The 23,108-nt window shown below is 35.7% G+C and overlaps 5 protein-coding genes and 1 long non-coding RNA gene across 10 annotated transcripts in view; 2 read left to right on the forward strand and 4 right to left on the reverse strand.

Annotated features, from left to right (window-relative positions):
* Positions 1-23,108, forward strand: part of LOC123864763 (serine/threonine-protein phosphatase 2A regulatory subunit B'' subunit delta-like) — a 123,929-nt gene that overhangs the window by 46,420 nt on the left and 54,401 nt on the right. The gene's annotated exons all lie outside the window — the stretch shown is intronic.
* Positions 48-2,746, reverse strand: LOC123864794 (forkhead box protein C1-like). 3 transcript variants are annotated; one of them, XR_006795838.1, is made up of 5 exons: positions 2,664-2,746; positions 2,437-2,575; positions 2,229-2,301; positions 863-2,021; positions 48-789 (listed from the first exon to the last, which is right to left on the reverse strand). XR_006795838.1 is itself a non-coding variant. In XM_045905476.1 (3 exons), the coding sequence occupies exons 1-3, from the start codon at positions 2,706-2,708 to the stop codon at positions 1,274-1,276; spliced, it is 1,212 nt and encodes a 403-aa protein (XP_045761432.1). In that variant the 5' UTR covers positions 2,709-2,726; the 3' UTR covers positions 48-1,273. The 3 variants fall into 3 exon arrangements, 1 of the variants encoding a protein (XP_045761432.1); XR_006795837.1 differs by having other exon boundaries at positions 863-2,301; positions 2,664-2,726; XM_045905476.1 differs by having other exon boundaries at positions 48-2,301; positions 2,664-2,726.
* On the forward strand, positions 4,156-21,034 carry LOC123864834. Its single transcript, XR_006795842.1, has 3 exons — positions 4,156-4,306; positions 5,961-5,966; positions 21,023-21,034. It is a non-coding gene; the product is annotated as an uncharacterized LOC123864834 (long non-coding RNA).
* Positions 10,687-12,311, reverse strand: LOC123864787. The gene is made up of 2 exons (XM_045905465.1): positions 12,163-12,311; positions 10,687-12,071 (listed from the first exon to the last, which is right to left on the reverse strand). The coding sequence occupies exons 1-2, from the start codon at positions 12,232-12,234 to the stop codon at positions 10,758-10,760; spliced, it is 1,386 nt and encodes a 461-aa protein (XP_045761421.1). The 5' UTR covers positions 12,235-12,311; the 3' UTR covers positions 10,687-10,757.
* On the reverse strand, positions 14,820-16,113 carry LOC123864824 (putative mediator of RNA polymerase II transcription subunit 29). Its single transcript, XM_045905529.1, has 2 exons — positions 15,977-16,113; positions 14,820-15,235 (listed from the first exon to the last, which is right to left on the reverse strand). Exons 1-2 carry the CDS (start codon positions 16,034-16,036, stop codon positions 14,849-14,851), a joined length of 447 nt encoding a protein of 148 aa, XP_045761485.1. The 5' UTR covers positions 16,037-16,113; the 3' UTR covers positions 14,820-14,848.
* LOC123864798 lies at positions 16,485-18,721 on the reverse strand. Of its 2 annotated transcripts, XM_045905483.1 has the most exons (3): positions 18,546-18,721; positions 17,410-18,457; positions 16,485-16,501 (listed from the first exon to the last, which is right to left on the reverse strand). In XM_045905483.1, exons 1-3 carry the CDS (start codon positions 18,600-18,602, stop codon positions 16,497-16,499), a joined length of 1,110 nt encoding a protein of 369 aa, XP_045761439.1. In that variant the 5' UTR covers positions 18,603-18,721; the 3' UTR covers positions 16,485-16,496. The 2 variants fall into 2 exon arrangements, with proteins under 2 accessions (XP_045761439.1, XP_045761438.1); XM_045905482.1 differs by lacking the exon at positions 16,485-16,501 and having other exon boundaries at positions 17,047-18,457.

A 23,108-nucleotide genomic window follows, 5' to 3' on the forward strand; every position in this document is an offset into this window, starting at 1 on the left:
ATTCCTAATTAAAGGAGGTCATTTGATGGTTAAATAAAATGAAATCATCGTTTACATTGTCTTTATTTTCGTTTGACATCATAAAAATACATGATAAAAACTATAGTAGTTAAAAAGATATATGAACAATAATTGGTTTATTTTAGTAATAAAGACACATTATTAATATTCGCCTTCGTTCTTGTTGGCCTAGCAGCCTCTGCAACATATATCGTTTTTGTGCTTAATACATTTATTACAACTACAATCTGAATTGGAACAACCACAACCAGAATTGCGACTACATTTCGACTTGGAACGCCGCTTCTTACATTCGCCACAATCGCAATTGCAACCACAATCACAACTTGCTGAATTGGAACAACCGCATCCACCACATTTGCAACCACAATCCGAATAACCATAGTCTGGTCGACAACCACAGTTGTTGTTATTGTATTCAGGGCTTGGTACCGGTACTGGATAAGGTATATAAATAGGTTCATTATTAGGTTTTTTGTTCAAAGAAGCGGCGAGACTTAGTACTTCACACAAATCATCATCATAGTTATTTCCATTAATCACGACGACCACAGGTTGCTGACAGTTATTTGGGCATGTATTATACGAGGATTGTTGGTAATAGTCATAAGGGCTTGATTGAGGATATGTGGTAATGCAAATAGTTGGTGCAGAGCTATAATCGTATGCAGAATACCCTCCATAGGGATAGTTATATGATTGCGCATAAGGGTCCCAAGAAGATCCACTGGCATACCCATTCCAGCATTGGTTTTGGACTGATCGATACTAAAATAAACATTTGTAAATTCATTTTAATTTGTTTAAAAAGGTATTAATTTTAAATCAATTATATAATTACCTTCATCGACAAAAGTAAAGCGAGCAGTGCTGCCTGAATCGAAATCATGTTTCTTCCGTGTTCGACCTATATTTATTGAAAAATTAAAAAGAGGGTTCCTTTTATATGACTTTGGTTCCACATATTGTGTCCTATTTTGCAATATTAAGAATTACATTATATTAGGAAACAATTTCTCAAAATTCTTTAGTCGTATGTCTTTATCTTTACTTTTAGGTATATTGTTGTCTCAGTCAAAAGTATTTGGGTTGAAACCTACGAATAGCAATGGAACGGACTGTAGGTACCCTAAAATGCGTAATGTTATTTCAGAACCATTTATGAAATTAGTTTGTATTTGTAAAATGACAAGGACATATATTTTCATTAAAGAAAATTTTATTACAAAGTTTAACACGTTAACAATAATTACTAAGAATCCGACAGACAATCGGTATTAATTGTAAAGGTAATAATTGTACCATCATCAGTGCAATCGCAGTTACAGGGTGGGATTGCAGGTCCTGGTGGTGGGCAACAGTCCGGTGTTGATGGCATATCAGGAAATGAAAATGAAGGTAAGCAGTATGGGAAATTCGATGGAACAGGTATGGAATATGTGACGTAATTGACATCGCATCCGCCATTATTTGCGTTATTTCCACAATTTTTTCCGTTATTTTCACCGTTGTTTCCGTTATCTCCACCACTGTTTACGTTATTTCCACCACTTTTTGCGTTACTTCCACAACTGTTTCCGTTACTTCCACAATTACATACGCCATTAAGTCCATAGTTGGCGAGAATGTCGTAAATACAGGTTCCACAATTGTTTCCGTTACTTCCACAATTATTGCTACCGTTACTTCCGCAATTGTATACGCCATTTAGTCCATAGTTGGCGAGAATGTCGTAGATACAGAATCCACCACAACCGCATTCAGATCCTCCACCGCATCCGTAACTACCAGAGCCACTACTACCGCAACCGTTGCCGCCACAACTGTAACCACAATTTCCTCCACAACCACCATTGCCATTAGAATAACCATAACCACTTCCTCCTCCTCTATTCGTGGTTAATGCAAAAATAAGGGAGTACATAAGACTGTAAAAATCGCTGTTATCATCGCGAATTATGATTACAGGTGGCACCGGCATTGGTGGAGGCACACAAGAGTAGCTCTCATAACCAGTACAACATGGCGCAGGTGGCACCGGCATTGGTGGAGGCACATAAGAGTAGCTCTCATAACCAGTACAATATGGCATAGGTGGCACTGGCATTGGTGGAGGCACACAAGAGTAGCTCTCATAACCAGTACAACATGGCGCAGATGGCACCGGCATTGGTGGAGGCACACAAGAGTAGCTCTCATAACCAGCACAACATGGCACAGAAGGTATTATGGGAGTAGGTTCAGCGGGTGTAGGTGCAGTGGGTGTAGGTGCAGTGGGTGTAGGTGCAGTGGGTGTAGGTGCAGTGGGTGTAGGTGCAGCGGGTGTAGGTGCAGTGGGTGTAGGTGCAGCAGGTGTAGGTGCAGCAGGTGTAGGTGCAGTGGGTGCAGGTGCAGCGGGTGTAGGTGCAGCGGGTGCAGGTTCAGCGGGTGTTATCATTGGCTTAATAACTACAGGGATGGAGAATTGTCCAGCTGTTTGGAGAAATGACGCTGTACACAACGTTGGCGTAGATTGCTTGAGGTACTCCACACGCTGGGTTAGAACCTCACAGCTCTAGAATGCAAAGAGAAACATTAAAAATGAAAATTTCAACACTAGATTAAGAAATCTTAGTTTATTGAAACAATTGACCAATAATTACCTTAGCAAGCAGCAATAGCGCAGTCAGAAATATCGGAAGCTCCATGGTGCTGTTATTGACTAAAGGATATTTTTACACTACTTTTATACGCAGTGAATTTCAAAAGAAATATAGGTTACTCGGTATGCCATGATGTAACTCCGTATTTTTGGGGCATAAGCACGTTTGATAGGAAACTATATTGAAAATATCAATATAAACCGAAAACTGGTAAGATAAAAACACTTTCTACATATAAAATTCTTTATTGGTTAAGTAGAAACAATATCACAAGTAATTGCACAATTATTTTAAAAATGAAAGACGTGTGACCCTCCATGTCAAAAATATATATATTATTAGTAGAGAAGGTATTCGTATAAACACGTGGAGAAAAAGGTAAAATAGTTAAAATGCCAATTATGTATTTGCAAACACGTTTTGATATAATTGCAATGCATTTCGATTGTAAAATATATTGTGTAGAACTTGATAGTATAGTCATAAAATATAGTTTAAAAATGTATATATCCTTTTCAAGTTCTCTTCAGAGGTAAAGAAAATTTGCTGATCTATTTGAACTAAAATCAAATTACTGCGCAGATTTGTCACGGGTCTGACGAGTCAAGTGACTAATCTGTGCATTAAGGTGCATGACACGGGTCTGCCCGCGAAATTCAAATTTAATTTGGTTTTTCGCAATTTGTAAATTAATACCACAAAGTAGGCTTATGGCATTCTAATTCAGACAATGGCAGTATCATCTTCACAGGATTACATAAAAATCTTTACTTGAAAGTGTTCAGTTTAAGATATTAGTCAAAATAATGAGTTTGACTTGAGCTAATACTCACGAATTAATCGATACTATAGCTAATTTCTCAAACTGGATCCTTTTAAGTTAAGATTTTTATATAAACCTGTGAGGATGATACTGCCATTGGCGCAATTAAAGTGCCATAATGCCTACTTTGTCGTATTAGTTTACAAATTGTGAAAAACCAAATTAAATTTGAATTTCGCGGGCAGACCCGTCGCATCAACCTTAACACATTTCATTAGGACTCCGTGACAGTACCTAACTATGGTATGTGCTGTAACTACTGTCTTTTACGTGACTCGCCAGAGTCCAACGAGATTAGTGACGGTACACACAACAGATGTGGGCACTATTTAAATTGTGTAAACTGTACATTTCACTTCTAAACTATCCAACAGACAAAAATATAAGCGTGGAGCTCTTTACTCTCGAGCGGTTCGCGGCGTGAAAGCCTGTGTGCACTCCGTGAACGGCCCAGAAGAACCGTCCATAGTCCACTCCACTCTGTTGTTTTACGGTGTTCAGGGGCTTTCACGCTGCGATTCTTAGCGAAGCTTTAATTTTAATTCCTATTCCACTAATAAAAATTTACACAATGCTTACACATCGCTTATATACACATTTGATGTTCATAAATCTGCACATATAAAAAGATTTGTCCTAAACCGCTAGGTTAAGCTATTCGGAATTTTAACAATAGGTTCCTTATGTGACATAAGAAAGTATTTTGGAAATTCCTTTCCTAGGGGCCTAAACAGAGGATGAAAATCCGTAATTTTTCAAGTCTATTCTATTTCTATTAATATTCATGCTTGGGCTTTTGCTTAAAAATAAAGAAATACATGTTTTTTTTTTCGAAATTTTTAGAAATTCACATCTAAGGGTGTTAAACAGGGTACGAAAAGTATAAAAGTGCGTCCGCTAGTCGTATATAAGCAGTGTGTAATTTATTTATTAGTTTTTAGGCCTTAGTTTTGCGGATCGTAAACATTTTATAATTAGATTTAGTAATTATTAAGTAAAGGGCAGTTTATTGGTATTGCGATGGGGAATGGAACGGGAATAGGTGAGTCGGAGCAGCCGCCACAGCCGCCACAGCCGCCACCTCCGCAGAATCCGCCCCCGCCACCAAAACCGTCGTCAGTCAACAGCAGCAGCAGTATGGGCAAGATAGATTTTAATGTGTTCTTGCCTTTGCTTTCTATATAGATAGGGTAAGGTGTCCCATAGCTCGAGCCGTAGTAGCTTGGTGTTTGGCATTGGGCTGATATTATCTGAAAAATATTAATTGCACATAGGCATTAGACATCTTTTTAGAAAGTGGAAAGTCAAAGTCAAAATCATTTATTCAAAGTAGGTACACCTTTGGCTTGTTGGATTTGTTAGATTTGAAAGATGATAATAATATAGTGGTGATAATAATTGCTACGAGGGTTCCAAACGCGCCCAAATCTGAAAGAATAGCCTAGCACTGGAGACATCAGCCTCTCAGTCAGGAATCCGCTGTTCGATCCCGGACACGCACCACTAACTTTTTGAAGTTATGTGCGTCTGAAGCAATTAAGTACCTATCATATGCTTTAACGATGAAGGAAGAAACCTGCATGCCTAAGAGTTTTCCATAATGTTCTCAAAGGTGTGTGAAGTCTGTTGAAAAAGAAAAGAAAATGATTACTACGCTACTAAATTCCTTTTGTAATTGCTAATCCATGCCACTAAAGCACAAATAGTTAAAAAAACTAGTGCTATCAAAATAGACTACTTTGAACCAATGACTTTTACGTAGTACTAGTCTCCTGAGACGCAGGACTGTTTTTTTGCAAACTGCAACTCGTATTTGTCGTGAATTAACTTTCTTTTTTTACGGGCTTTGTCAATACTGACTATGTCACTCCCGTAAGTTCATCAACTCTTACAAGCAATACAACAAATAGATAACGATATAAATACGTAACTACTAACATGTAAAAACCAAAACAAAAAACAAATTTTAAAATAGAAAAAGGGAAGTTCTTACATTAAAAAAGCCAAGAAACAGGAGACAGCTGAACCACCACAGGGTCGACATTTTAAGCCATTTGAACAAAACCTGATGCCCAACTTACTTATTTATATAAATTTTAGGTATATTAATTGCATGTTATCTGATTTTGAAACTGACATTTCATATAAATGTTTCTAAACCCTTTTATCGTGTTACTATACGTACATGAAATCAAAATTCTCAAAGATAGATACTAAAATTTTGCTGTTGAAACACCTAATTCTAATTTTCTATGTACCTACGAGTACCTTGTGTCGTAATTTTGCTTTGGAATGTGTAATAAGTTGCCTTTTGAAAAAGTTTGCAGAATGATTTCCATATCAAGAAAATGGTAGGTAATATTAGAGAAGTTTAACTAATAACAATAAAATACCGAGTTTTCATTATGTTTGACAAGCAAAACCATTGACTACAAGTGTAAATTAAAAATTTGTAACACCCCCGACAAGTGAAGGTTACAGTAACTAGAAAAGAGCTGATAACTTTCAAACGGCTGAACCGATTGATTTTCTTTGATTATAGCTAAGAACACTCTCGATCAAGCCACCTTTTAAACAAAAAAAACTAAAATCGGTTCATTAGTGTAGGAGCTACGATGCCATAGACAGATACACAGATACACACCTCAAACTTATAACACCCCTCTTTTTGGGTCGGGGGATAAAAAGGACATGCTTTATCTTTACAGGCCTTTTTGTTGGTTAACTTTAAAGCTATCTAATATAATATGATGTTAATTTCGATAAGTACTTATAGAGCAAGATTATTCTAATGTCATAGAGAACAAGTATTCAGAGCAAAAAATTTAACAAATATTTAGAAAAAAATGGTTTAAGTACTATCACCTTGCGAGATGATCAGCCATGGCAGAATTTTCATCGCAACGTTGTCTTCTTTGGCCACGTATGTTATCGTTGGTACAACGGGGGCAGGATACAGGCCAGGTGCAGGTACAGATGCTGCTGTCAATCCACTTGAATAGACGCCACCATAGCTGCACATACAAGGACACGAGCTTCTAATCTTCGGTTAAAGACTTGCTTTTTTGGATTCCGTACCTCAAACGGAAAAACCGAACCCTTTCAGGATCACTTTGTTGTCTGCCTGTCTGTCCGTCCGTCCGCCTCTCCATCGGTCCCGTCCGTCGTGTCTGTCAAGAAAATTTATAGGGTGCTTCCCGTTGACCTTGAATTTTGAAATTTGGCAGGTAAGTAGGTCTATATAGCCCAAGAAAAAGAAAAAATCAGAAAACCGTGAATTTGTATTTACATCTCAAAAAAAATTAAAATGTGTTTCAATTTTCAAAGTAAGATAACTGTACCAAGTTGGGTATCATATAAAAGGGCTTTACATATACATTCTCAAACATATTTTTATTTATTTTTATGCATAATGATTTTTGATTTATCGTTCAAAATGTCGGAAAAAATACTTTAGTATGGAACCCTCGGTGCGCGAGTTTGACTCGCATTTGGCTGAATTTTTTTTTTCTTACCCCTTCCAAATGCTAACAGGATAGCTTTAAAGGTTCCAGCTAACTTCTGTCACAAATAAAAATAAAGTTGATAACAGTAGGTACCAAATTGTGACTGAAGTTAGCAGCTGCATAGCAGGAGCTCTCATGGTATTTATAACGGCATTTGAAAATTGGATGGGGTATTTCAAAGGAAAGTAGCCAAAACATTATCCTCCTTCTGGCACAGATGGGTAAAAGTTGGGGACTTTTGAATTCGGCAGTATTTTCTTTTATACAAAAATATTTTTTCGACGATTTCTCTGAGGATTTTCCGAATAAATGCATGCATAAACTTATACATGCATTTACACACCAAACATTTAAAGTTATTGATCCAAATTGGGAACATCCTCATTCTTTGAAGGCAGCTAATAATAACTCCTTGATATTTCGAGAAATTCGTACTGCAGTATTCGTACGGCAGGATTTTATTTCAGTAGGAATTGCTCATATTTCGTGGAACAAGTCAAATAAAATGTTGTTTATAAATATAATAACAAGGTCTCTAGAGATATGAAGTAATTCGAAGGAATGACGACGAATAATTGCCTATTACAACGAAATCAATTTCGTCCTTGTTAACTCTAGAGTGATTAAAAGTTTCTCCCCGGTTTGCCATTCGCGCTGCTCTTATCGCTATGTTTATTGCTCATTAAATATTATTCATCGAGCTAATTTTACAACATTTGTTAGTGTTTTTCGTAGTATACAAAATTCTTTTTAACCCCCGACCCTAAAAGAGGGGTGTTATAAGTTTGACGTGTGTATCTGTGTATCTGTGTGTCTGTGTATCTGTGTATCTGTGTATCTGTCTGTGGCATCGTAGCGCCTAAACGAATGAACCGATTTTAATTTAGTTTTTTTTGTTTGAAAGGTGGCTTGATCGAGAGTGTTCTTAGCTATAATCTAAAAAAATTAGTTCAGCCGTTTAAGAGTTATCAGCTCTTTTCTAGTTTTCTTGTAGAAAAGAAGGTTAGATAACCGTTAGGTTCATAATATTATTATGTCAATAGACAAATGTCAAGCTGTCAAGATGGACGTTGCCTAAATACATAATTATTTATTTGAAAATGATGTTTTGGAAAACTCTGATACTTTGGATCGTCGGGGGTGTTATAAATTTTTAATTTACACTTGTTTCTATCTATACCTACTTATGTCCTGGCTTAGATGTCTCCTACGCTGATGATGGGGCGTGCCTCGGCTGTTTGTTTGTTTTATATTCTTTATTGTACACCATTATAAATGAAAGGCAAAAAATAACCCAAAAAAGAAGTACATAATAATAATAGTTAGCTGCCTTATCACATTCAAGCGGTTGCTATCGGATGCGCGTAGGAAAGCAGATTTGTACTCTAAAAAATAATTTTGTGACTGTCATTGCTTGACTGTGCTTTTTGCACAACCTAAACTGGTGGAGAAAGACACTTGAAAATTCGCATACTCGCAACGCGATCCTAAATTAGAATAAAAGTGTTATTTTTCGTTAGTAAACTTTGTAACACATGTTTTTTTCTCATATCCTCCAATTTCGTAGAAAATTTTGGGATGATAAAATGGAGCTCGTAACGATTGCTCGCATTTCGAAGCAATCGGATTAAATATAAAGCAATTGACGGTTTGATTGAAATAATTTTTACCTTCGTTAACTTGGAGGACTGAGAAGGCTCAGATCACCCGTTTATCATCAAGTTTATTGCATAGAATATAGATAAATACCTATGTGCCATTTGTTTAGAGTTTAGACTTCCGACAATTATAACAATTGGCGAAAGCTTCTGAAGCTCTGTTAAGAGGGCTCTCTCCGTCACTCGTTTCATACAATCGTAGTTCCAATTTCATTTGAATATTAAGCACTCAAAGTTCATGAAATTATGCAGACATATTCTTGAAACTAATATCTATGTCTGTGGTTTTCCAGATTTCTGTTAAAATATTCGGTTTCAAAGTTACGCGGTTATAAAATTTTTCATACAAATCTTTGAGCCCCTGTAATTTTAAAACTACATATTTTTAGAAAAATCTAAAACACCACAGACACAGATATTAGTTTCTAGAATATGTCTGCAAAATTTCATGGACTTTGGTTGCTTAATATTCAAATGAAATTGGAACTACGATTGTATGAAACGAGTGACGGAGGAGCCCTGTTAAAAGGTTTTCTTTTGATAAAACATGATTTCACTTGTAATAGGTATTTTAGATTTGGGCAAATATTATATTGCAAGTGTAGTAAATTCGTACCTGGATCGCTCGGGCCCGACGCGATCGGTTGGAATAATCCAATTGCTGGTTAGATCGAAATACGAAATAAATTTCACCCTCGTTATGTGTTGGGTTTTATTCATTATTTTTCTCGATTATCTTAATATTGTCCCTGTATGCATGAAAATATATTTTTTATGTATTTTGCATTAAGTATTATTGTAAGTATTATTGTTAAAATGATTTACTAAAACCCGACTGCGATCGTCTTAATAAACTGAAATATTATAGTAGAATTGTTCTTCTATCGCTTGGTATATTTTAATGTTGTCTTTTAAAATTTGAACTCAGAATTTTCTATTATTTCATTTGACATCCTACTCGATACAATAGCAACAAAAAATTTTTGGAGACTTTTTTTCATGTAACATCCGTTAGGTCAGTTGTTTTCGTATCAGATGTAGCCTATGCCACCCGGATCTTTAAGACGAATCGATTGAAACCTCATTCATTAAAATCGGCCCAGTAGTTTAGGCGCTACTGTGGAACACACAGAATCTGGATACAAACATACCCACATACATACATACATCCATACATAGACTGCTAAAATCATAACCCTTTCTTTTGGCATTGCCGCAGTCGGATAAAAAAGTAATTACCCACAAATCCTCAATTTAATAATATGTTGCAATACTGTCTTTAAAAGATTGTACTCGTAAGTACCTATCGACTTTTGCATTGGAAAAGTGAAATGGACACAAAAGATAATGTTTTTATAAACATATCTATTTAAGAAGGTATAAGTATTGTTTACGTTTTGAAACATTTGTAGATATGTGCTTGTATCCTATTGGCATTTTACAGTGACAAAAAAGGACTTTTTGCGTCCAATATCATTAACGCTGATTGCTGTTTTTATCACAAATTTTCCCCAAGTTAAAAGAAGGAACAAAATTAAATTAAAACGGAAGCTCTTTACTTAACACCAAAACAAACTCACATTTAGAATAACAAGGACGACGAAGGAGACGACCCATGTCGCGGAACTCATTGTTCTAGCTCTATAAATGTTACAAAACAGGATAAGCTTTTATACTAAAATTTTATCTCCAAGCGCTCCTTTCCTTTGTGTGAATATATCTGTTAACGAGTAACTATTATTTAGGTATGTTACACAGGTGTCAGATATAAAACAAAGCGAAAATAATTCGTGACTCAGGTTCACACAACGTGGCCTGATCGAGAACATTGACGTAGTTTTTAAAACAGGCACGTTTCAATACAGTTCCACTACTACCAGTTTCAACATATAACTTCTAGATTCCTTTTCCTTTGTAAATATCCTAGAACCCTTGTAAAGAAAGCTCTGAACCTTATGTGTTTAGTATAATTGAGGACAAATATTATCATAAAATTATTAATTATATTATCATAGAATTATCATAAAAAAAAGAAGTTCAATATAAAATGTTTTTATTCTAATCAATAAATAGTTTTCTTAAATATTAATATTAACAGTAAATAAGCTTAGTTTTCATCTTCCTCGGAACAATCACCGCAATCCGCATCTTCATCTTCACAACTATCAACTGGTATAGAGTTTTTAAGTTTCTTTGATTTCTTATGTTCTCTGACCATTCTAGAAATGCCTCCTTCAGATCCATCTTTTTGGAACATGTCATCTCTTAGACTGTAATCTCTTTTCTTTGAATACCCTTCGTATATTCTGGGCTCAGCGTCTTCTTTATACATTCTCTTTTGTTCACAACTTTGGCAACCTGTACTACAGCCACAACCTTCTCTTCTTTCACTTAACATGTTTAAAATTAAAGGTAATAAAGATTTTATGCTAGATGGTTTTGATCCTTGATTTAAATAAGACGATAGATAAGAATTTATCGGAAAGCCAGAGGGAATCTCAGATTTTGAAGATTTTTTTGGTGATTGTAACAATGATAGTAGAAGAGAAATCAAATTATCTTGATTTAGATCTTTTGTTTCATCTTCTATGAAAACATTATTAGATACTCGTAGTGGACTTTCGAGAATATCTGGAGATTGACCTCCGTATGGCATTACTGTATGAGTAAGTAGAGGTGTTGGAGTGGGTGTTGATCGGAATGCCATGACTGGCAATGTTGAATAGGGTGTGGAAATTTGTGGTGTTTCTATAATAGGGTACGCACGGGCAGTTGACGGGAAGTAATTAGCTCCTAAGTTATTTGTATTATCAGTACGTTGGCACGGACAACTAAGGATCGCAGATACAGAAGGAGAAGAAGAAATGAATGCAGCGTTTGGAATGCCTTGAGAAGATTGAACAGGAATTTGTTTCACCACAGGATTTGCGATTGGTACTTGTTGCTGTATATTAAAATCCATTAAATTGACAGACTGTTGTGGATTCAGCTGTTTTGTGCAAGGTATTTGTTGGATAACTGGTACGTTGTACACATTTCGAGATTGTTGCAAATTTTGAGGTTGTTGTAAACCAACTGACTGTTGTGTTGGTTTTTGTAAAAAAGAAGTGTCAAACTGCAGAGATGGTTGAACAGTGAATGCCTGTTGAAAATTGGGTATCTGTGATAACTGGAGATTTATAGGTTGTGAAGTTCTCTGCGGTTGTTGTAATGAAAGAGTTGACTGAGTTGAAATTGTTGATTGTGGATTCAAAGATTGAAAATTAACTGGAACCTGAGCGTTAAAAATTGATGCTTTATTTGCTGAATTTCCGTTTTGATTTTGTATAGAATTTTCTTGTGTGGTCCCTTGATTATTCTGGGGACCTTGATTTAAACTGTTTTGTCCAACTGATGGGGCACTCTGTTGTCCGCGTATTCCCTTAAAAATAAAATGTTAAACGTAAGCACTATAATTACCTTTTTAATATGAGCCGACAAGAAATTTTGAAACATTTTCATTAAAGTATTACCTGTTTGTAAAATAATATGAATATTAATATCGTATATCTGGCTAAAGCCATCTTGAAATGAACAAATGACATCTCTAGAGATAAAACCAATTATATACTTAAAAGTTATTGAGATGTGAGGCAATCACATTTATCTTATCTTATAGATTATATCTTATCTTCTACCTGTTGCATTACATTATTTTATTAGCATATTAATATCTTATTTATTTCATAATTCTCTCATTTATCTAAGTAATATTTATAGTTACATAATAAATCGTTTAGGTTAGTGAAATGTTATCAATGATTTTATCTTCTCTGGACTTATATCGTGCTTTTTTTATGTAGTTTGGTATTAGTCACTCTTAGTAGATAAAACAGAGCGGAGTAAAGCATGGCAGAATTGCAGATTTTTGTCTTTGGTAAATTCTTAGTTTAGTCTACCTAGGAACGTCCGAGTTACGCTTAGCGTCTAAACTCGGAAATACGTTATCTAAATACAAAATTTCATCGAAATCATTTGCGAGAAACTAGTTTTCTTGAATTTCAGCTGGAACTAAGAGATAACACCTATCCTGATAAACTTGGAAAGATGCACAATATCTAAATACAAAATTTCAGCCAAATCTACGGTAATATTATACACAGGTAAAGTTTTTAAGTTTGATTGTAGGATGTAATCTCCAAAACTATTGAACCGATTTCTAAAATTGTTTCAATGATAGATAGCTACAGTTTTCCCGAGTGTTATATGTTATGGATAAATTAATATGTATCGCGGACGAAGTCACGGGTAAAAGCCAGTCTATAATATAACTACCTAATAACACAAAAGAAATAGTACTCGTACAAGAAAATTCTAACTTCCATACTTAATATTATAAATGCGAAAGTGTGTCTGTCGGTCTGCTTTTCACGGCCCATCCGTTTAAATAATTTTGACGAAATTCGATACAGAGAGATCTCGCATCCCGGAGAGATCTCCCCCATCATCGCACTTTATCCCGGAAAAACAAAGACTTTTCGTGGGATTTTCAAAAAACTAAATGCGCGTAGACTAAGTCGCGGGCATTATTTAGTACTGCATCGTCATCACTGTCACTAACCCAGCGCCGACTCACTACCGAGCACGGATCTCCTTTTAGAATGAGAAGGGTTTGGCCATAGTTTACCACGCTGGCCAAGTGCGCAACGGCAGAGTTCACAAACCTTAGACAATATTATGGGGAACTTTCAGGCATGTAGGTTTCCTCACGATGTTTTCTTTCACAGTTCAAGCTAATAGGTATCTATTTAGTATTATAATGTGGTAAAGGCAAATAATCTGTAAATGCGCTCATTAGCAGTAAGTACATACTGACACGTAATAATATTATTGCATCGTTATTCTTATTGTGGACATAATTGGATATTATACAGATAGGTACATTTTTTTCGTAAAGTTCTGGTCAAGAACCCCTATTTGCATTCAAATCAAACTAACTAATATTATAGTCTAAACCTAATATATAGAATAGGTGTGATCGAAACATTTAAATAGGACAGTAAAATCAATCTTTTTTAAAACTACATACAGTACCTATAGGCTTGGGTTTGACTGCAATCAACCTAATACCAGGTAATGATACAGCCTAGGCACTTAGTGTGCGCATGCCTAAAAGGTGCCTATTCACTCTACTTCTGGAGGTATAAATATTAAAGAATATGGCATTCTATATTCTAGCAGTGCATATTAGAAACGAGGATCCAATCGCTTCGCAGATTTTTGCGATGCCTCGTAGTTTGATAGTAAAATGGCGAGGGAAGAACTAGGTTGAATAGCTCCTTATCACACTCTCCGAAATATTATACTGTAAAAACCAACAAACAGGCAACTTTGCGCCGATCTTTTAAACTTTGGAGATTAGAATTTACCTGCGCTTCGTCGCCAAAGAATCTTCCAGTGTGACGATCCACCGAGTCTAATGCTTCAAACTGGTACCTACTGTGTAAATGTGTCTCGTTTTAAGTCTACGTAAAAATTGAGCTAAGTCCAAATGCGGTCTATACAGTGTGTTTGATAAATGATAGGTGTAACATGACAAATGAGATATTTAGTACCAAATAGTTAGTGCCATAGATTCTATAGTTGTCTCTGCTACTTAATAACCGTTGTAACGGTCCTGCGATTTAACAAAAGTTTTTTATGATTTCGCTTCTATGGTCGCTGTTCACATTGGAGTTTTAATATTTTTTTTAAGTCCTCATATGGGACGGTGGGCGTACAGCACAGTTTGTAACTAACGCAGTTGTCACGGTTCTTACCTTTTAAGGCAATGTAAAGAGAAAAATAAAAAAAAAAACATTTTTCATTTCTATCTTCCGCGGGCATCACGCTAGGAGCTCAATATTTTCTTGGTACATCTTGACATCAGTCCTAACCTCAGCTTACGGGGATGTTATGGACATTATCTGGTACCTTTTATTATAATTTCTCAGTCTAAATCTCTAGGCCTTGATCGCCACAATCCAACACCACGTAGTATTATAGTAGATTAAATATTCTAACTTAATTAATGTTTTATATAGGTAATGAAACACCACGTAATATATAATAGATGCAATATTCTATCTTTATTCTTATTTTATATGGATAAGGACGAAGGTATTCAATTAACAGGAAATAATGATCAATATACGAAATAAAGATATCTTTATTAAAACATTACGTAGATATTAAACTATTAGAATTATCCGGTCGATTGATCACCTTAGCAGTATTAGTATTAGTATTAGAATTGTCATCATCGTTATCATTGTTATCATTGTCATCATTACAACAACAATTTCTATAACCATAATACGGAGGCTGAGATTTATTATTTACAATCGCACAATTAGTTGGGAATGGTACGGGATAAGGGACGGGCATGGTCCTTGCTGAGTTCCCGCAGTTGGAACAGTTGCAACAATTATTACAGTTGCCATTTCTGTTCCTTGTTGCCAAAAGTAGAACAGTCAGAAGGAGGCCGATGTCACCGTCGTCGGAGTTGTCGTACACAATTGGCGCGCCGCCATATGGCGGGTAGAACGATTGGCCCGATACTCCTTCCTGAAATCATATTTAGTCAAGCTTTTTTAAAAGAACGTTGACACAGTACAATCATTTATCATTATCAGCATGATCAAACCATCATCAGCCCATTACTGAGCACGGGTCTCTTCTCGAAATGAGTAGAGTTTAAGCCATAGTACTCCACGCTGGCCCAATGCGGATTGACAGACTTCACACACCTTTGAGAGCATTATGAGAGCATGCAGGTTTCCTCACGATGTGATATGTTATCCTTCACCGTCAAAGCAAGTGCTATTTAATTGCTTGAAACGCATAAAACTCCGAAAGTTACAGATTAACTCCGAAAATTAGAGATGCTTGCCCAGGATCGGACGCCCGATGTCCCGAATAAGATGCCGATTGCCGACGTCTTAATCACTAGGCTTTATGGTCATTTATATGTATACTTTAAGATCATTTATACGAAATTGATACCCAAATACGTCACGTAATAGTCACAGGGTGGATTTATGCTTGACCGTGGTCAGAACAATCCTTTTCGGCCTTCGGGTATAATAAGCTACAAATTGGTAGTGTAGGGGATGATCCAGTCCGTTTACGTCTTACCGTGTGTTGACGAAAACAGGAAGGTTTATGTAGTATATTCGCTACATTATGAAACACAATCTTAACTCGCCGTTAAAAAAATGGATTACATATGAATAGTTTTTTCCCTCCAAATCTCCTGATATTTTATATTTGAAGATTCTCGAATAGTTATTAACTTTAAAAGTTTACCTGATAGAATGTTGATATAAAGACAAGTATGAATACTTGAAAAGTAACAACTGTTTTCATCGCAGAAGACTATTGTACCTGTCAGTCGAAATTCACTAAAGATAATAAAGTCCCGTGGAGACGTAGTTATATTACTGTAATTACATCAGATCTCTGGTCTATCTTATCTTATCAGTTGCATCATTACAATACGCACGTGCTGTTCGATGGCTTTATCAATGTTAGAAAATAAATGTTACTTATAACCATGCGTAACTTATATTTCACGCATAAGTATAAGAATTTAGGTTGCTGCAAGAGGCGTTCATACTTAATTGTAATTTTTAATGTTCGTCATAGAGTTCTTTTCTATCTTTTCATAACGTCAAGTGGTTTAAAATGATGAACTATTTTATTTAGACAAATTCAGTACACTAAAGGTTAAAAAATGTCACTGTTCACACTTAGGTGTAATATTATATTAAATCTAAGTGTGAACAGTGACATTTAAAAGTAGGGTGAGCGATATTTATATATTATATTATATTTCTGTAGTTTGAAGGCAACTTAATATATTATGCATAAATTTTGAGATCTCACTCGCCATTTTAGCTCTATGTGTCAACTGTCATGTCAAAAGAGCAGGTTGCCTTTAAAATAGGGGCTAAAGAGCTTTCTTGACGTCAGTTACGTAGATTTTGTTTGAGCCAAGCATTTTGTCCGTTTACAATGTTTGCTTGATGCTTGGGTCAAGCATTTATGTAATTGACGGTGATTGATGCGATTTTATATTTTTGCTTGACACGGCGATGTTCGGAAAGTGTTCGAGATATGAGAAAAGCGCCGTTTGTTTGTTCAAGTCGATTGACGGGCGCATCAAGCGCGCATCAAACAGCTTGATCAAGCAAAACTAATCTACGTGCTTGACCTCAAGCCGCTTGACCGTGTCAGAAGCCCTTAAAATCGTACTTTTGACATAGAGCTAAAATGCCGGGTGAGATCTCAAATAGTATGCACGTATGCATGTATGTTATAGGTATACTACGTTAGGTGTACTATGTTATAGGAATATTTTAAATGAAAATACAATATATATCATAACTACTCATTTAATTTGCATAATAAATTATTTTATTTAAAACTTACGGTCTAAATATAACTGAAAGTACAATTTTCGTATTTAATTCAAACACGAAATTCGTTTAGTTACATGCCACTTTCCATAATCTCTTGACTCTCGGTTACGAGAGGAGTATGGAGAGCCACATCCATTTGGATGCCTTCTAAAAGTCACTACTTTTATCGTTTTTGTGTTTGCCAGTTCAAAATATTGAATAGTTTTATTTTCTAAATTTTTTATAACTATAGCTATTTCTTCAAAAACATTTTTTTCGCAATATGAGTTACCATATCTCACAACTTGTTATAGAAAAGTAACTTTTAGCCAGCGCATCCATTGTTTATCAGAGGACAATTTACAGCAAAGGAAATGGGATATGGTACGGGCATAAAGTCATCTGAATCACAACCGCATTGGCAGCTATATCCCCCACAACCTCCACAGTCATCAATCAAAGCTAACAATAATATAGGCAACAGTTTACGCAAGCAAGACCGTGATCTCCTCATCATATTATTTGGTAGCGGAGGTGGATATGCATATGGTGAAAAAGCGGTAGCAGCGTCAGAATTGGTTGGTGCTCCAGTAACAATTGTTATTGAAGGATATAGATCATTCGGCGACGGTATGTTTATTTGTAAGTTAATAGGTATACCCGGTTTACCGTCACATGTAACCAACGCTGAGTTTTCAGATAAAGTTCCACAATTTGTCTCCAAAACATTCTTAAAAGTACTGCATTCAGTATTTATTGGAGTAACTATACGAGTCGGAGGACTTATTTGTAAATTAGCATAACGAGGCGTTTCACTAAATACTACAGGCGGATTTGATGGGCAATTGTTTATTACAGTTATGGGCTGTGAGGGTTGTGGGATCTGCCATACTGTTTGAGGTTGCTGAGCACATACACAAGTCTCGAAACATCCTCCTTGGCATGTTTGAGATGGAAACGTCCAAGGAACTGATTCAGTTTGTAATGTGGGTTGTAAAATCATTGCTTGAGAATACGTTGTTGTTGGTGGTGTTACTTGATTTTGAATAGGGTTGAGAGGTATGGCTGGAATACTGGTTATTACTGGCTTCTTTTCACAATTTGATGACATCTGAGGTTGTAGAGGTACGATATCAAGCAATTTTGGTGCATTTTGACAAACTGATTCTTGTGGGCGTTTTTGTGGCAGCGTTGATTTGATTATTTCAGTCGTTTTTGGCAATAATCCTTGAGCGGTCGCATATGAAAACAAAGCGTTTATTAATTGAGCTTTAGATGGACATTGTGTTTGGGTAACTTCCTTTTTACAATTTCCTATTTGAGGTTGCATTAAAACTTCTGGAGAAGTTCGCTCCACTTGAATGTTTTGGCAGAAAACATTCGCAACCTGCAATGAGTTTAGATATAAGTTAGTTATCATATAAGCATTCCAATGGGTTCCAAATATGTTACATACCAAATGTTATATTACTTACGTGAACGGAAAAGTATATCAAAAGGTTAATGGTTGCCCATCCACATAGCCACTCCATTTTGAACAGTACTTGATAATCTGATTATTTTCTTTTATACGTACAATCGCTCAATCATTATAAACTTGTCTCAGTATAAGAATTTTATCATACTGAAGTAATATCTTACATCACACTTATTTTATTAAACAATATTAAAAAGTATAAGTTATCAACATAGATAAACATGAAGGGAAACTTAATATACCTAGAGCATTTACAAAATTAATTCTTTGAAAATTTGTTATTACTGATAAGAGCGGGTAAGGAATACGTTTATAATAACTATTATCTATTGCAATTCTCGAGTTTAGAAAGAGCTTGTTGTTTGAGTTACGTCAGTTATAATTTTTTTTTTATACATGAAATACACTGAAATTTCTAAAATAGAAAGGATTCTGAAATAGAATCCAAACATATTATATTCTGGAACTTTGAACCGATTGCACTGCTACATGTTAAATTATTCTTGCAAAATTTTAAAACCCCCGACACAAAAATCTCTAATAATCTTCAAACGGCTGAACAGATTTTCTTGGATTATAACTAAGAACACTTTCGATCAAGCCACCTTTCAAACAAAAAAACTAAATCAAAATCGGTTCATTGGTTTAGGCGCTACGGTGCCACAGACAGATACACACGTCAAACTTATAACACCCCTCTTTTTGGGTCGGGGGTTAAAAAGTATAGTAACGAATAATAGCGCGACGGAAAACTGTACAGCGCTTAACAGGGCTCTCTCCGTCACTCGTTTCCACTCGTTTCATACAATCGTAGTTCCAATTTCATTTGAATATTAAGCAACCAAAGTCCATGAAATGCAGACATATTCTAGAAACTAATATCTGTGTCTGTGGTGCTTTAGATTTTTCTAAAAATATGTAGTTTTAAAATTACAGGGGCTCTAAGATTTGTATGAAAATTTTTAAGACCGCGTAACTTTGAAACCGAATATTTTAACAGAAATCTGAAAAACCACAGACATAGATATTAGTTTCTAGAATATGTCTACAAAATTTCATGGACTTTGGTAGCTTAATATTCAAATGAAATTGTAACTACGATTGTATGAAACGAGTGGAAACGAGTGACGGAGAGAGCCCTTTTAATACTACTAAGTAATTATTTATCCAAAAGTGTTTGTGTTTGGTCATATTTAACCCCCGACCCAAAAAAAGGGGTGTTATAAGTTTGACGTGGGTATCTGTGTATCTGTCTGTGGTATCGTAGCTCCTAAACTAATGAATCGATTTTAATTTAGTTTTTTTTTGTTTGAAAGGTGGCGTGATCGAGAGTGTTGTTAGCTATAATCCAAGAAAATCGGTTCAGCCGTTTGAAAGTTATCAGCTCTTTTCTAGTTACTGTAACCTTCACTTGTCGGGGGTGTTATAAATTTTTAATTTAAACTTGTTAACTTCTCTACTCAACACAAAACCAGATTGCTTACATTTTTTTATGCAAACAATCATGTAATAGAAAGCAATGATGAGATTTAAAAAATGTCTATCTGTATAATATTATACTCTTGATTTGAATGAACTTAAGTCATACGTGGCAGGAAAGACATCCAGGGAATGGACAGAATTTCAATAGCAGGAACAAGCCAGCAATCGCAAATCGCAATCAAAAGCCAGTATTTTTATAAGATTTACTTACCTTAGCTTTTTTTGTTACAGGTGAGCCGAACGATTCAACTGAAATAAGTTGGTATCTATAGAGTACTACGTGAAGTTCGAAGGTAATAATTAGTTGCATTGTAAATAATAGAATTATCACTTACTTAATGTAATATATATTTTGCGTTTTAAAAAGAGTTATATGTATTATGATTTTCTTACGGGCTCTTTTCAGAAGAGTCTGTTTTCTGAACCGATGTGGTAGTGACTTGCCCATAGGACAGAGTTAGGAGCTAAAAGTCAGCCTAAAAATATTTGGATTTAAAAAGATATTTGGACTAGTTCTAAGTACTCTATAGTATCTAATACATAAAATTTAAGATAAAAAAATATTTATTTTATTTTATACAAATCCATACTTCGAGGCAGTAGTGAAAATACATTATTTATGAGCTGTTGCTAAATATGTGACATTATAAGTATGTCGATTTCCAAAATAGACTTTTATAGTCAGGTTACATGTTACATAGTGATGTAGTAGCACCTAGGGCTAAGTGCACACTAGATATTTTAACCGAAGACTTTTTCTCTTAATTAGGACTGTTTAGTATTTGAGTATTTCTCAGGTTTATTAGTTTAGAAATCTTTGGAAGAAATTCCGACTGAATTTAAACTAAAACTCAGCTTGTTTTTGGTAATTCTGTAAAGGATTTAAGATCGTCACTCGTTTTTTTTTTCAAACAATATAATTAAGTACACAATTAATATAATTACAGATATCTGTCGACTGTCTTGTAAGTAATGTACATTTGACTTTAGTAGGTGGTTTTAGAAATCAATGCAAAAGGTCTTTGCACCTGTGAGGTGAAGGTCTTTGAGCCTTCGGTCTCTTGTAAATTTTCTGATTTATGAGAACATATTTGGTAAGATTAACAACATTATTATGTCTATACCTACAGCTACCTACAATCTATATTTATAGAATTTTTATCATAGCTATAAACATGTTGTAAAAATGTTTGTCCGTCTGTCATTCGCTGTATGTATGTTTAGCTACAACAGAAAGCTGAATATTAGCGTAATCTTTTTTATTTCTGCCAGAAGTGATAATATGCGCTACCTAGATATAATTTTGTCTTTTATTTAATATCAAGAGAATAAAACCGGCCAAATGCGAGTCAGACTCACACACCCAGTAAAAATGGGCCCTGGACCTCTAGAAATGAGCCCTGGCAGTACATCATTTGCGATCCGGTGTAATTGCACCGTGTTTCATCAAGATTTTCGGCTTAGGCTGAGGAAAAATCTTACTTTTTAGATCCAGCGGTTTATGCTGTACGTTTCTATATTAATCAGTTTATTCTTTTATGTGTAAGTATTGTATAAGATATCATGTTTATAAGATTGGGTTGGGTGTGTTAAATTTTTGTTGTGGTCGGACGACCACTCTGGCGCAGTTGTAAGCGCAGTTTTCCGGTAGGGGTTTAGGATTTTATAATTTCTAAATTTCTGGTCTGGTCTGGTGGGAGACTTCGGCCGTGGCTAGTAACCACCCTACCGGCAAAGCCGTGCCGCCAAGCGATTTAGCGATCCGGTACGATGCTGTGTAGAAACCAAAGGGGTAAGGGTTTAATAAAAACTACCATACCCCTTCCAGGTTAGCCCACTTCCATGTTAGACTGCATCATCACTTACCACCAGGTGAGATTGCAGTCAAGAGCTAACTGGTATCTGAATAAAAAACATCGCGTCTCTATCTCCACATGCATCTATTAGCGTATTGCTTCCTCAGGGACTGGAGGGAGGAAGCGCTCTGTCACTTTGTCGGCGTTCGGACATGATAACGACATCCGCGCGGTGCTTCTTGATTGATGTTTGTTCCTTTTGCGTTTCTTTCTATTTTTACCCAAAAGAGGAGTGTTATAAGTTTGACGTGTGTATCTGTGTTTCTGTCTGTGGCATCGTAGCTCCTAAACTAATGAACCGATTTTAATTTGTTTTTTTTTTTGTTTGAAAGGTGGCTTGATCGAGAGTGTTCTTAGCTATAATTCAAGAAAATCGGTGCAGCCGTTTGAAAGTTTTCGGGTCTTTTCTAGTTACTGTAACCTTTACTTGTCGGGGGTGTTATAATTTTTTAATTTACACTTGTTATCTGATAGAAATATTATGTAGCAAGCTTGTAGAGCACATGCCTATCCTACACGTTTATTTACAAGGTTTCATATTGAATACGTGACAGCCGTGCCACGTTAATCTGCAAAAGTCCATACTTTGCCAATATTGTGTAATCTTTACTATTGCCCGTCCATACCTATGTTTTCATTAAAATGTTTACTTTCACAAACTTTTTTAGCCTTCAAAAGACCTATTTTGCTTGCTACAAGTTTAACGATTTCCAGTCAGCAGGTATTAGGAAAAAGCAGATGTCCAGATTTCGAAGGCAGTAGGTACTAGGTAAAAGCAGACTTATTTCATCAGCTTATAGCTGCATAGCCGACCACCACACACGGTCCTCCACCCCCCTTATCCACCCACTTCCGGCCAACATTTTAAGCCAGCCAGGGGAGTTCATCCCAAACTGCGCTTTCCGGAACGCAATCTCCACTCCAGAGCACATCTGATCATCGCGATCGGTTCTGCTACAGACCTGGCAAGCCCACTGCCACTTCCGTTTGCTATGAGCTATATCGGTTATTAAATTGGTTTCCTGATGGAATTCCTCTTCAGGATTTCTCATAGAGACGGCTGACAGCTCGCTAGCCCGCTGAGCGACTTTCAATTCGTGTATAAGGCAAATTTATCCACGTTTCCGCTTCATAAGTGTACAACTTACGTCACCATAGGTAAGTCACATTTATTACAGTCTTTAAATTAATTAATTCCTAGCTATAAAATAATGTTAATTTAT

The sequence above is a fragment of the Maniola jurtina genome, chromosome 4 (genome assembly GCF_905333055.1).
Source record: "Maniola jurtina chromosome 4, ilManJurt1.1, whole genome shotgun sequence".
Classification (NCBI taxonomy): Eukaryota; Metazoa; Arthropoda; class Insecta; order Lepidoptera; family Nymphalidae; genus Maniola; species Maniola jurtina.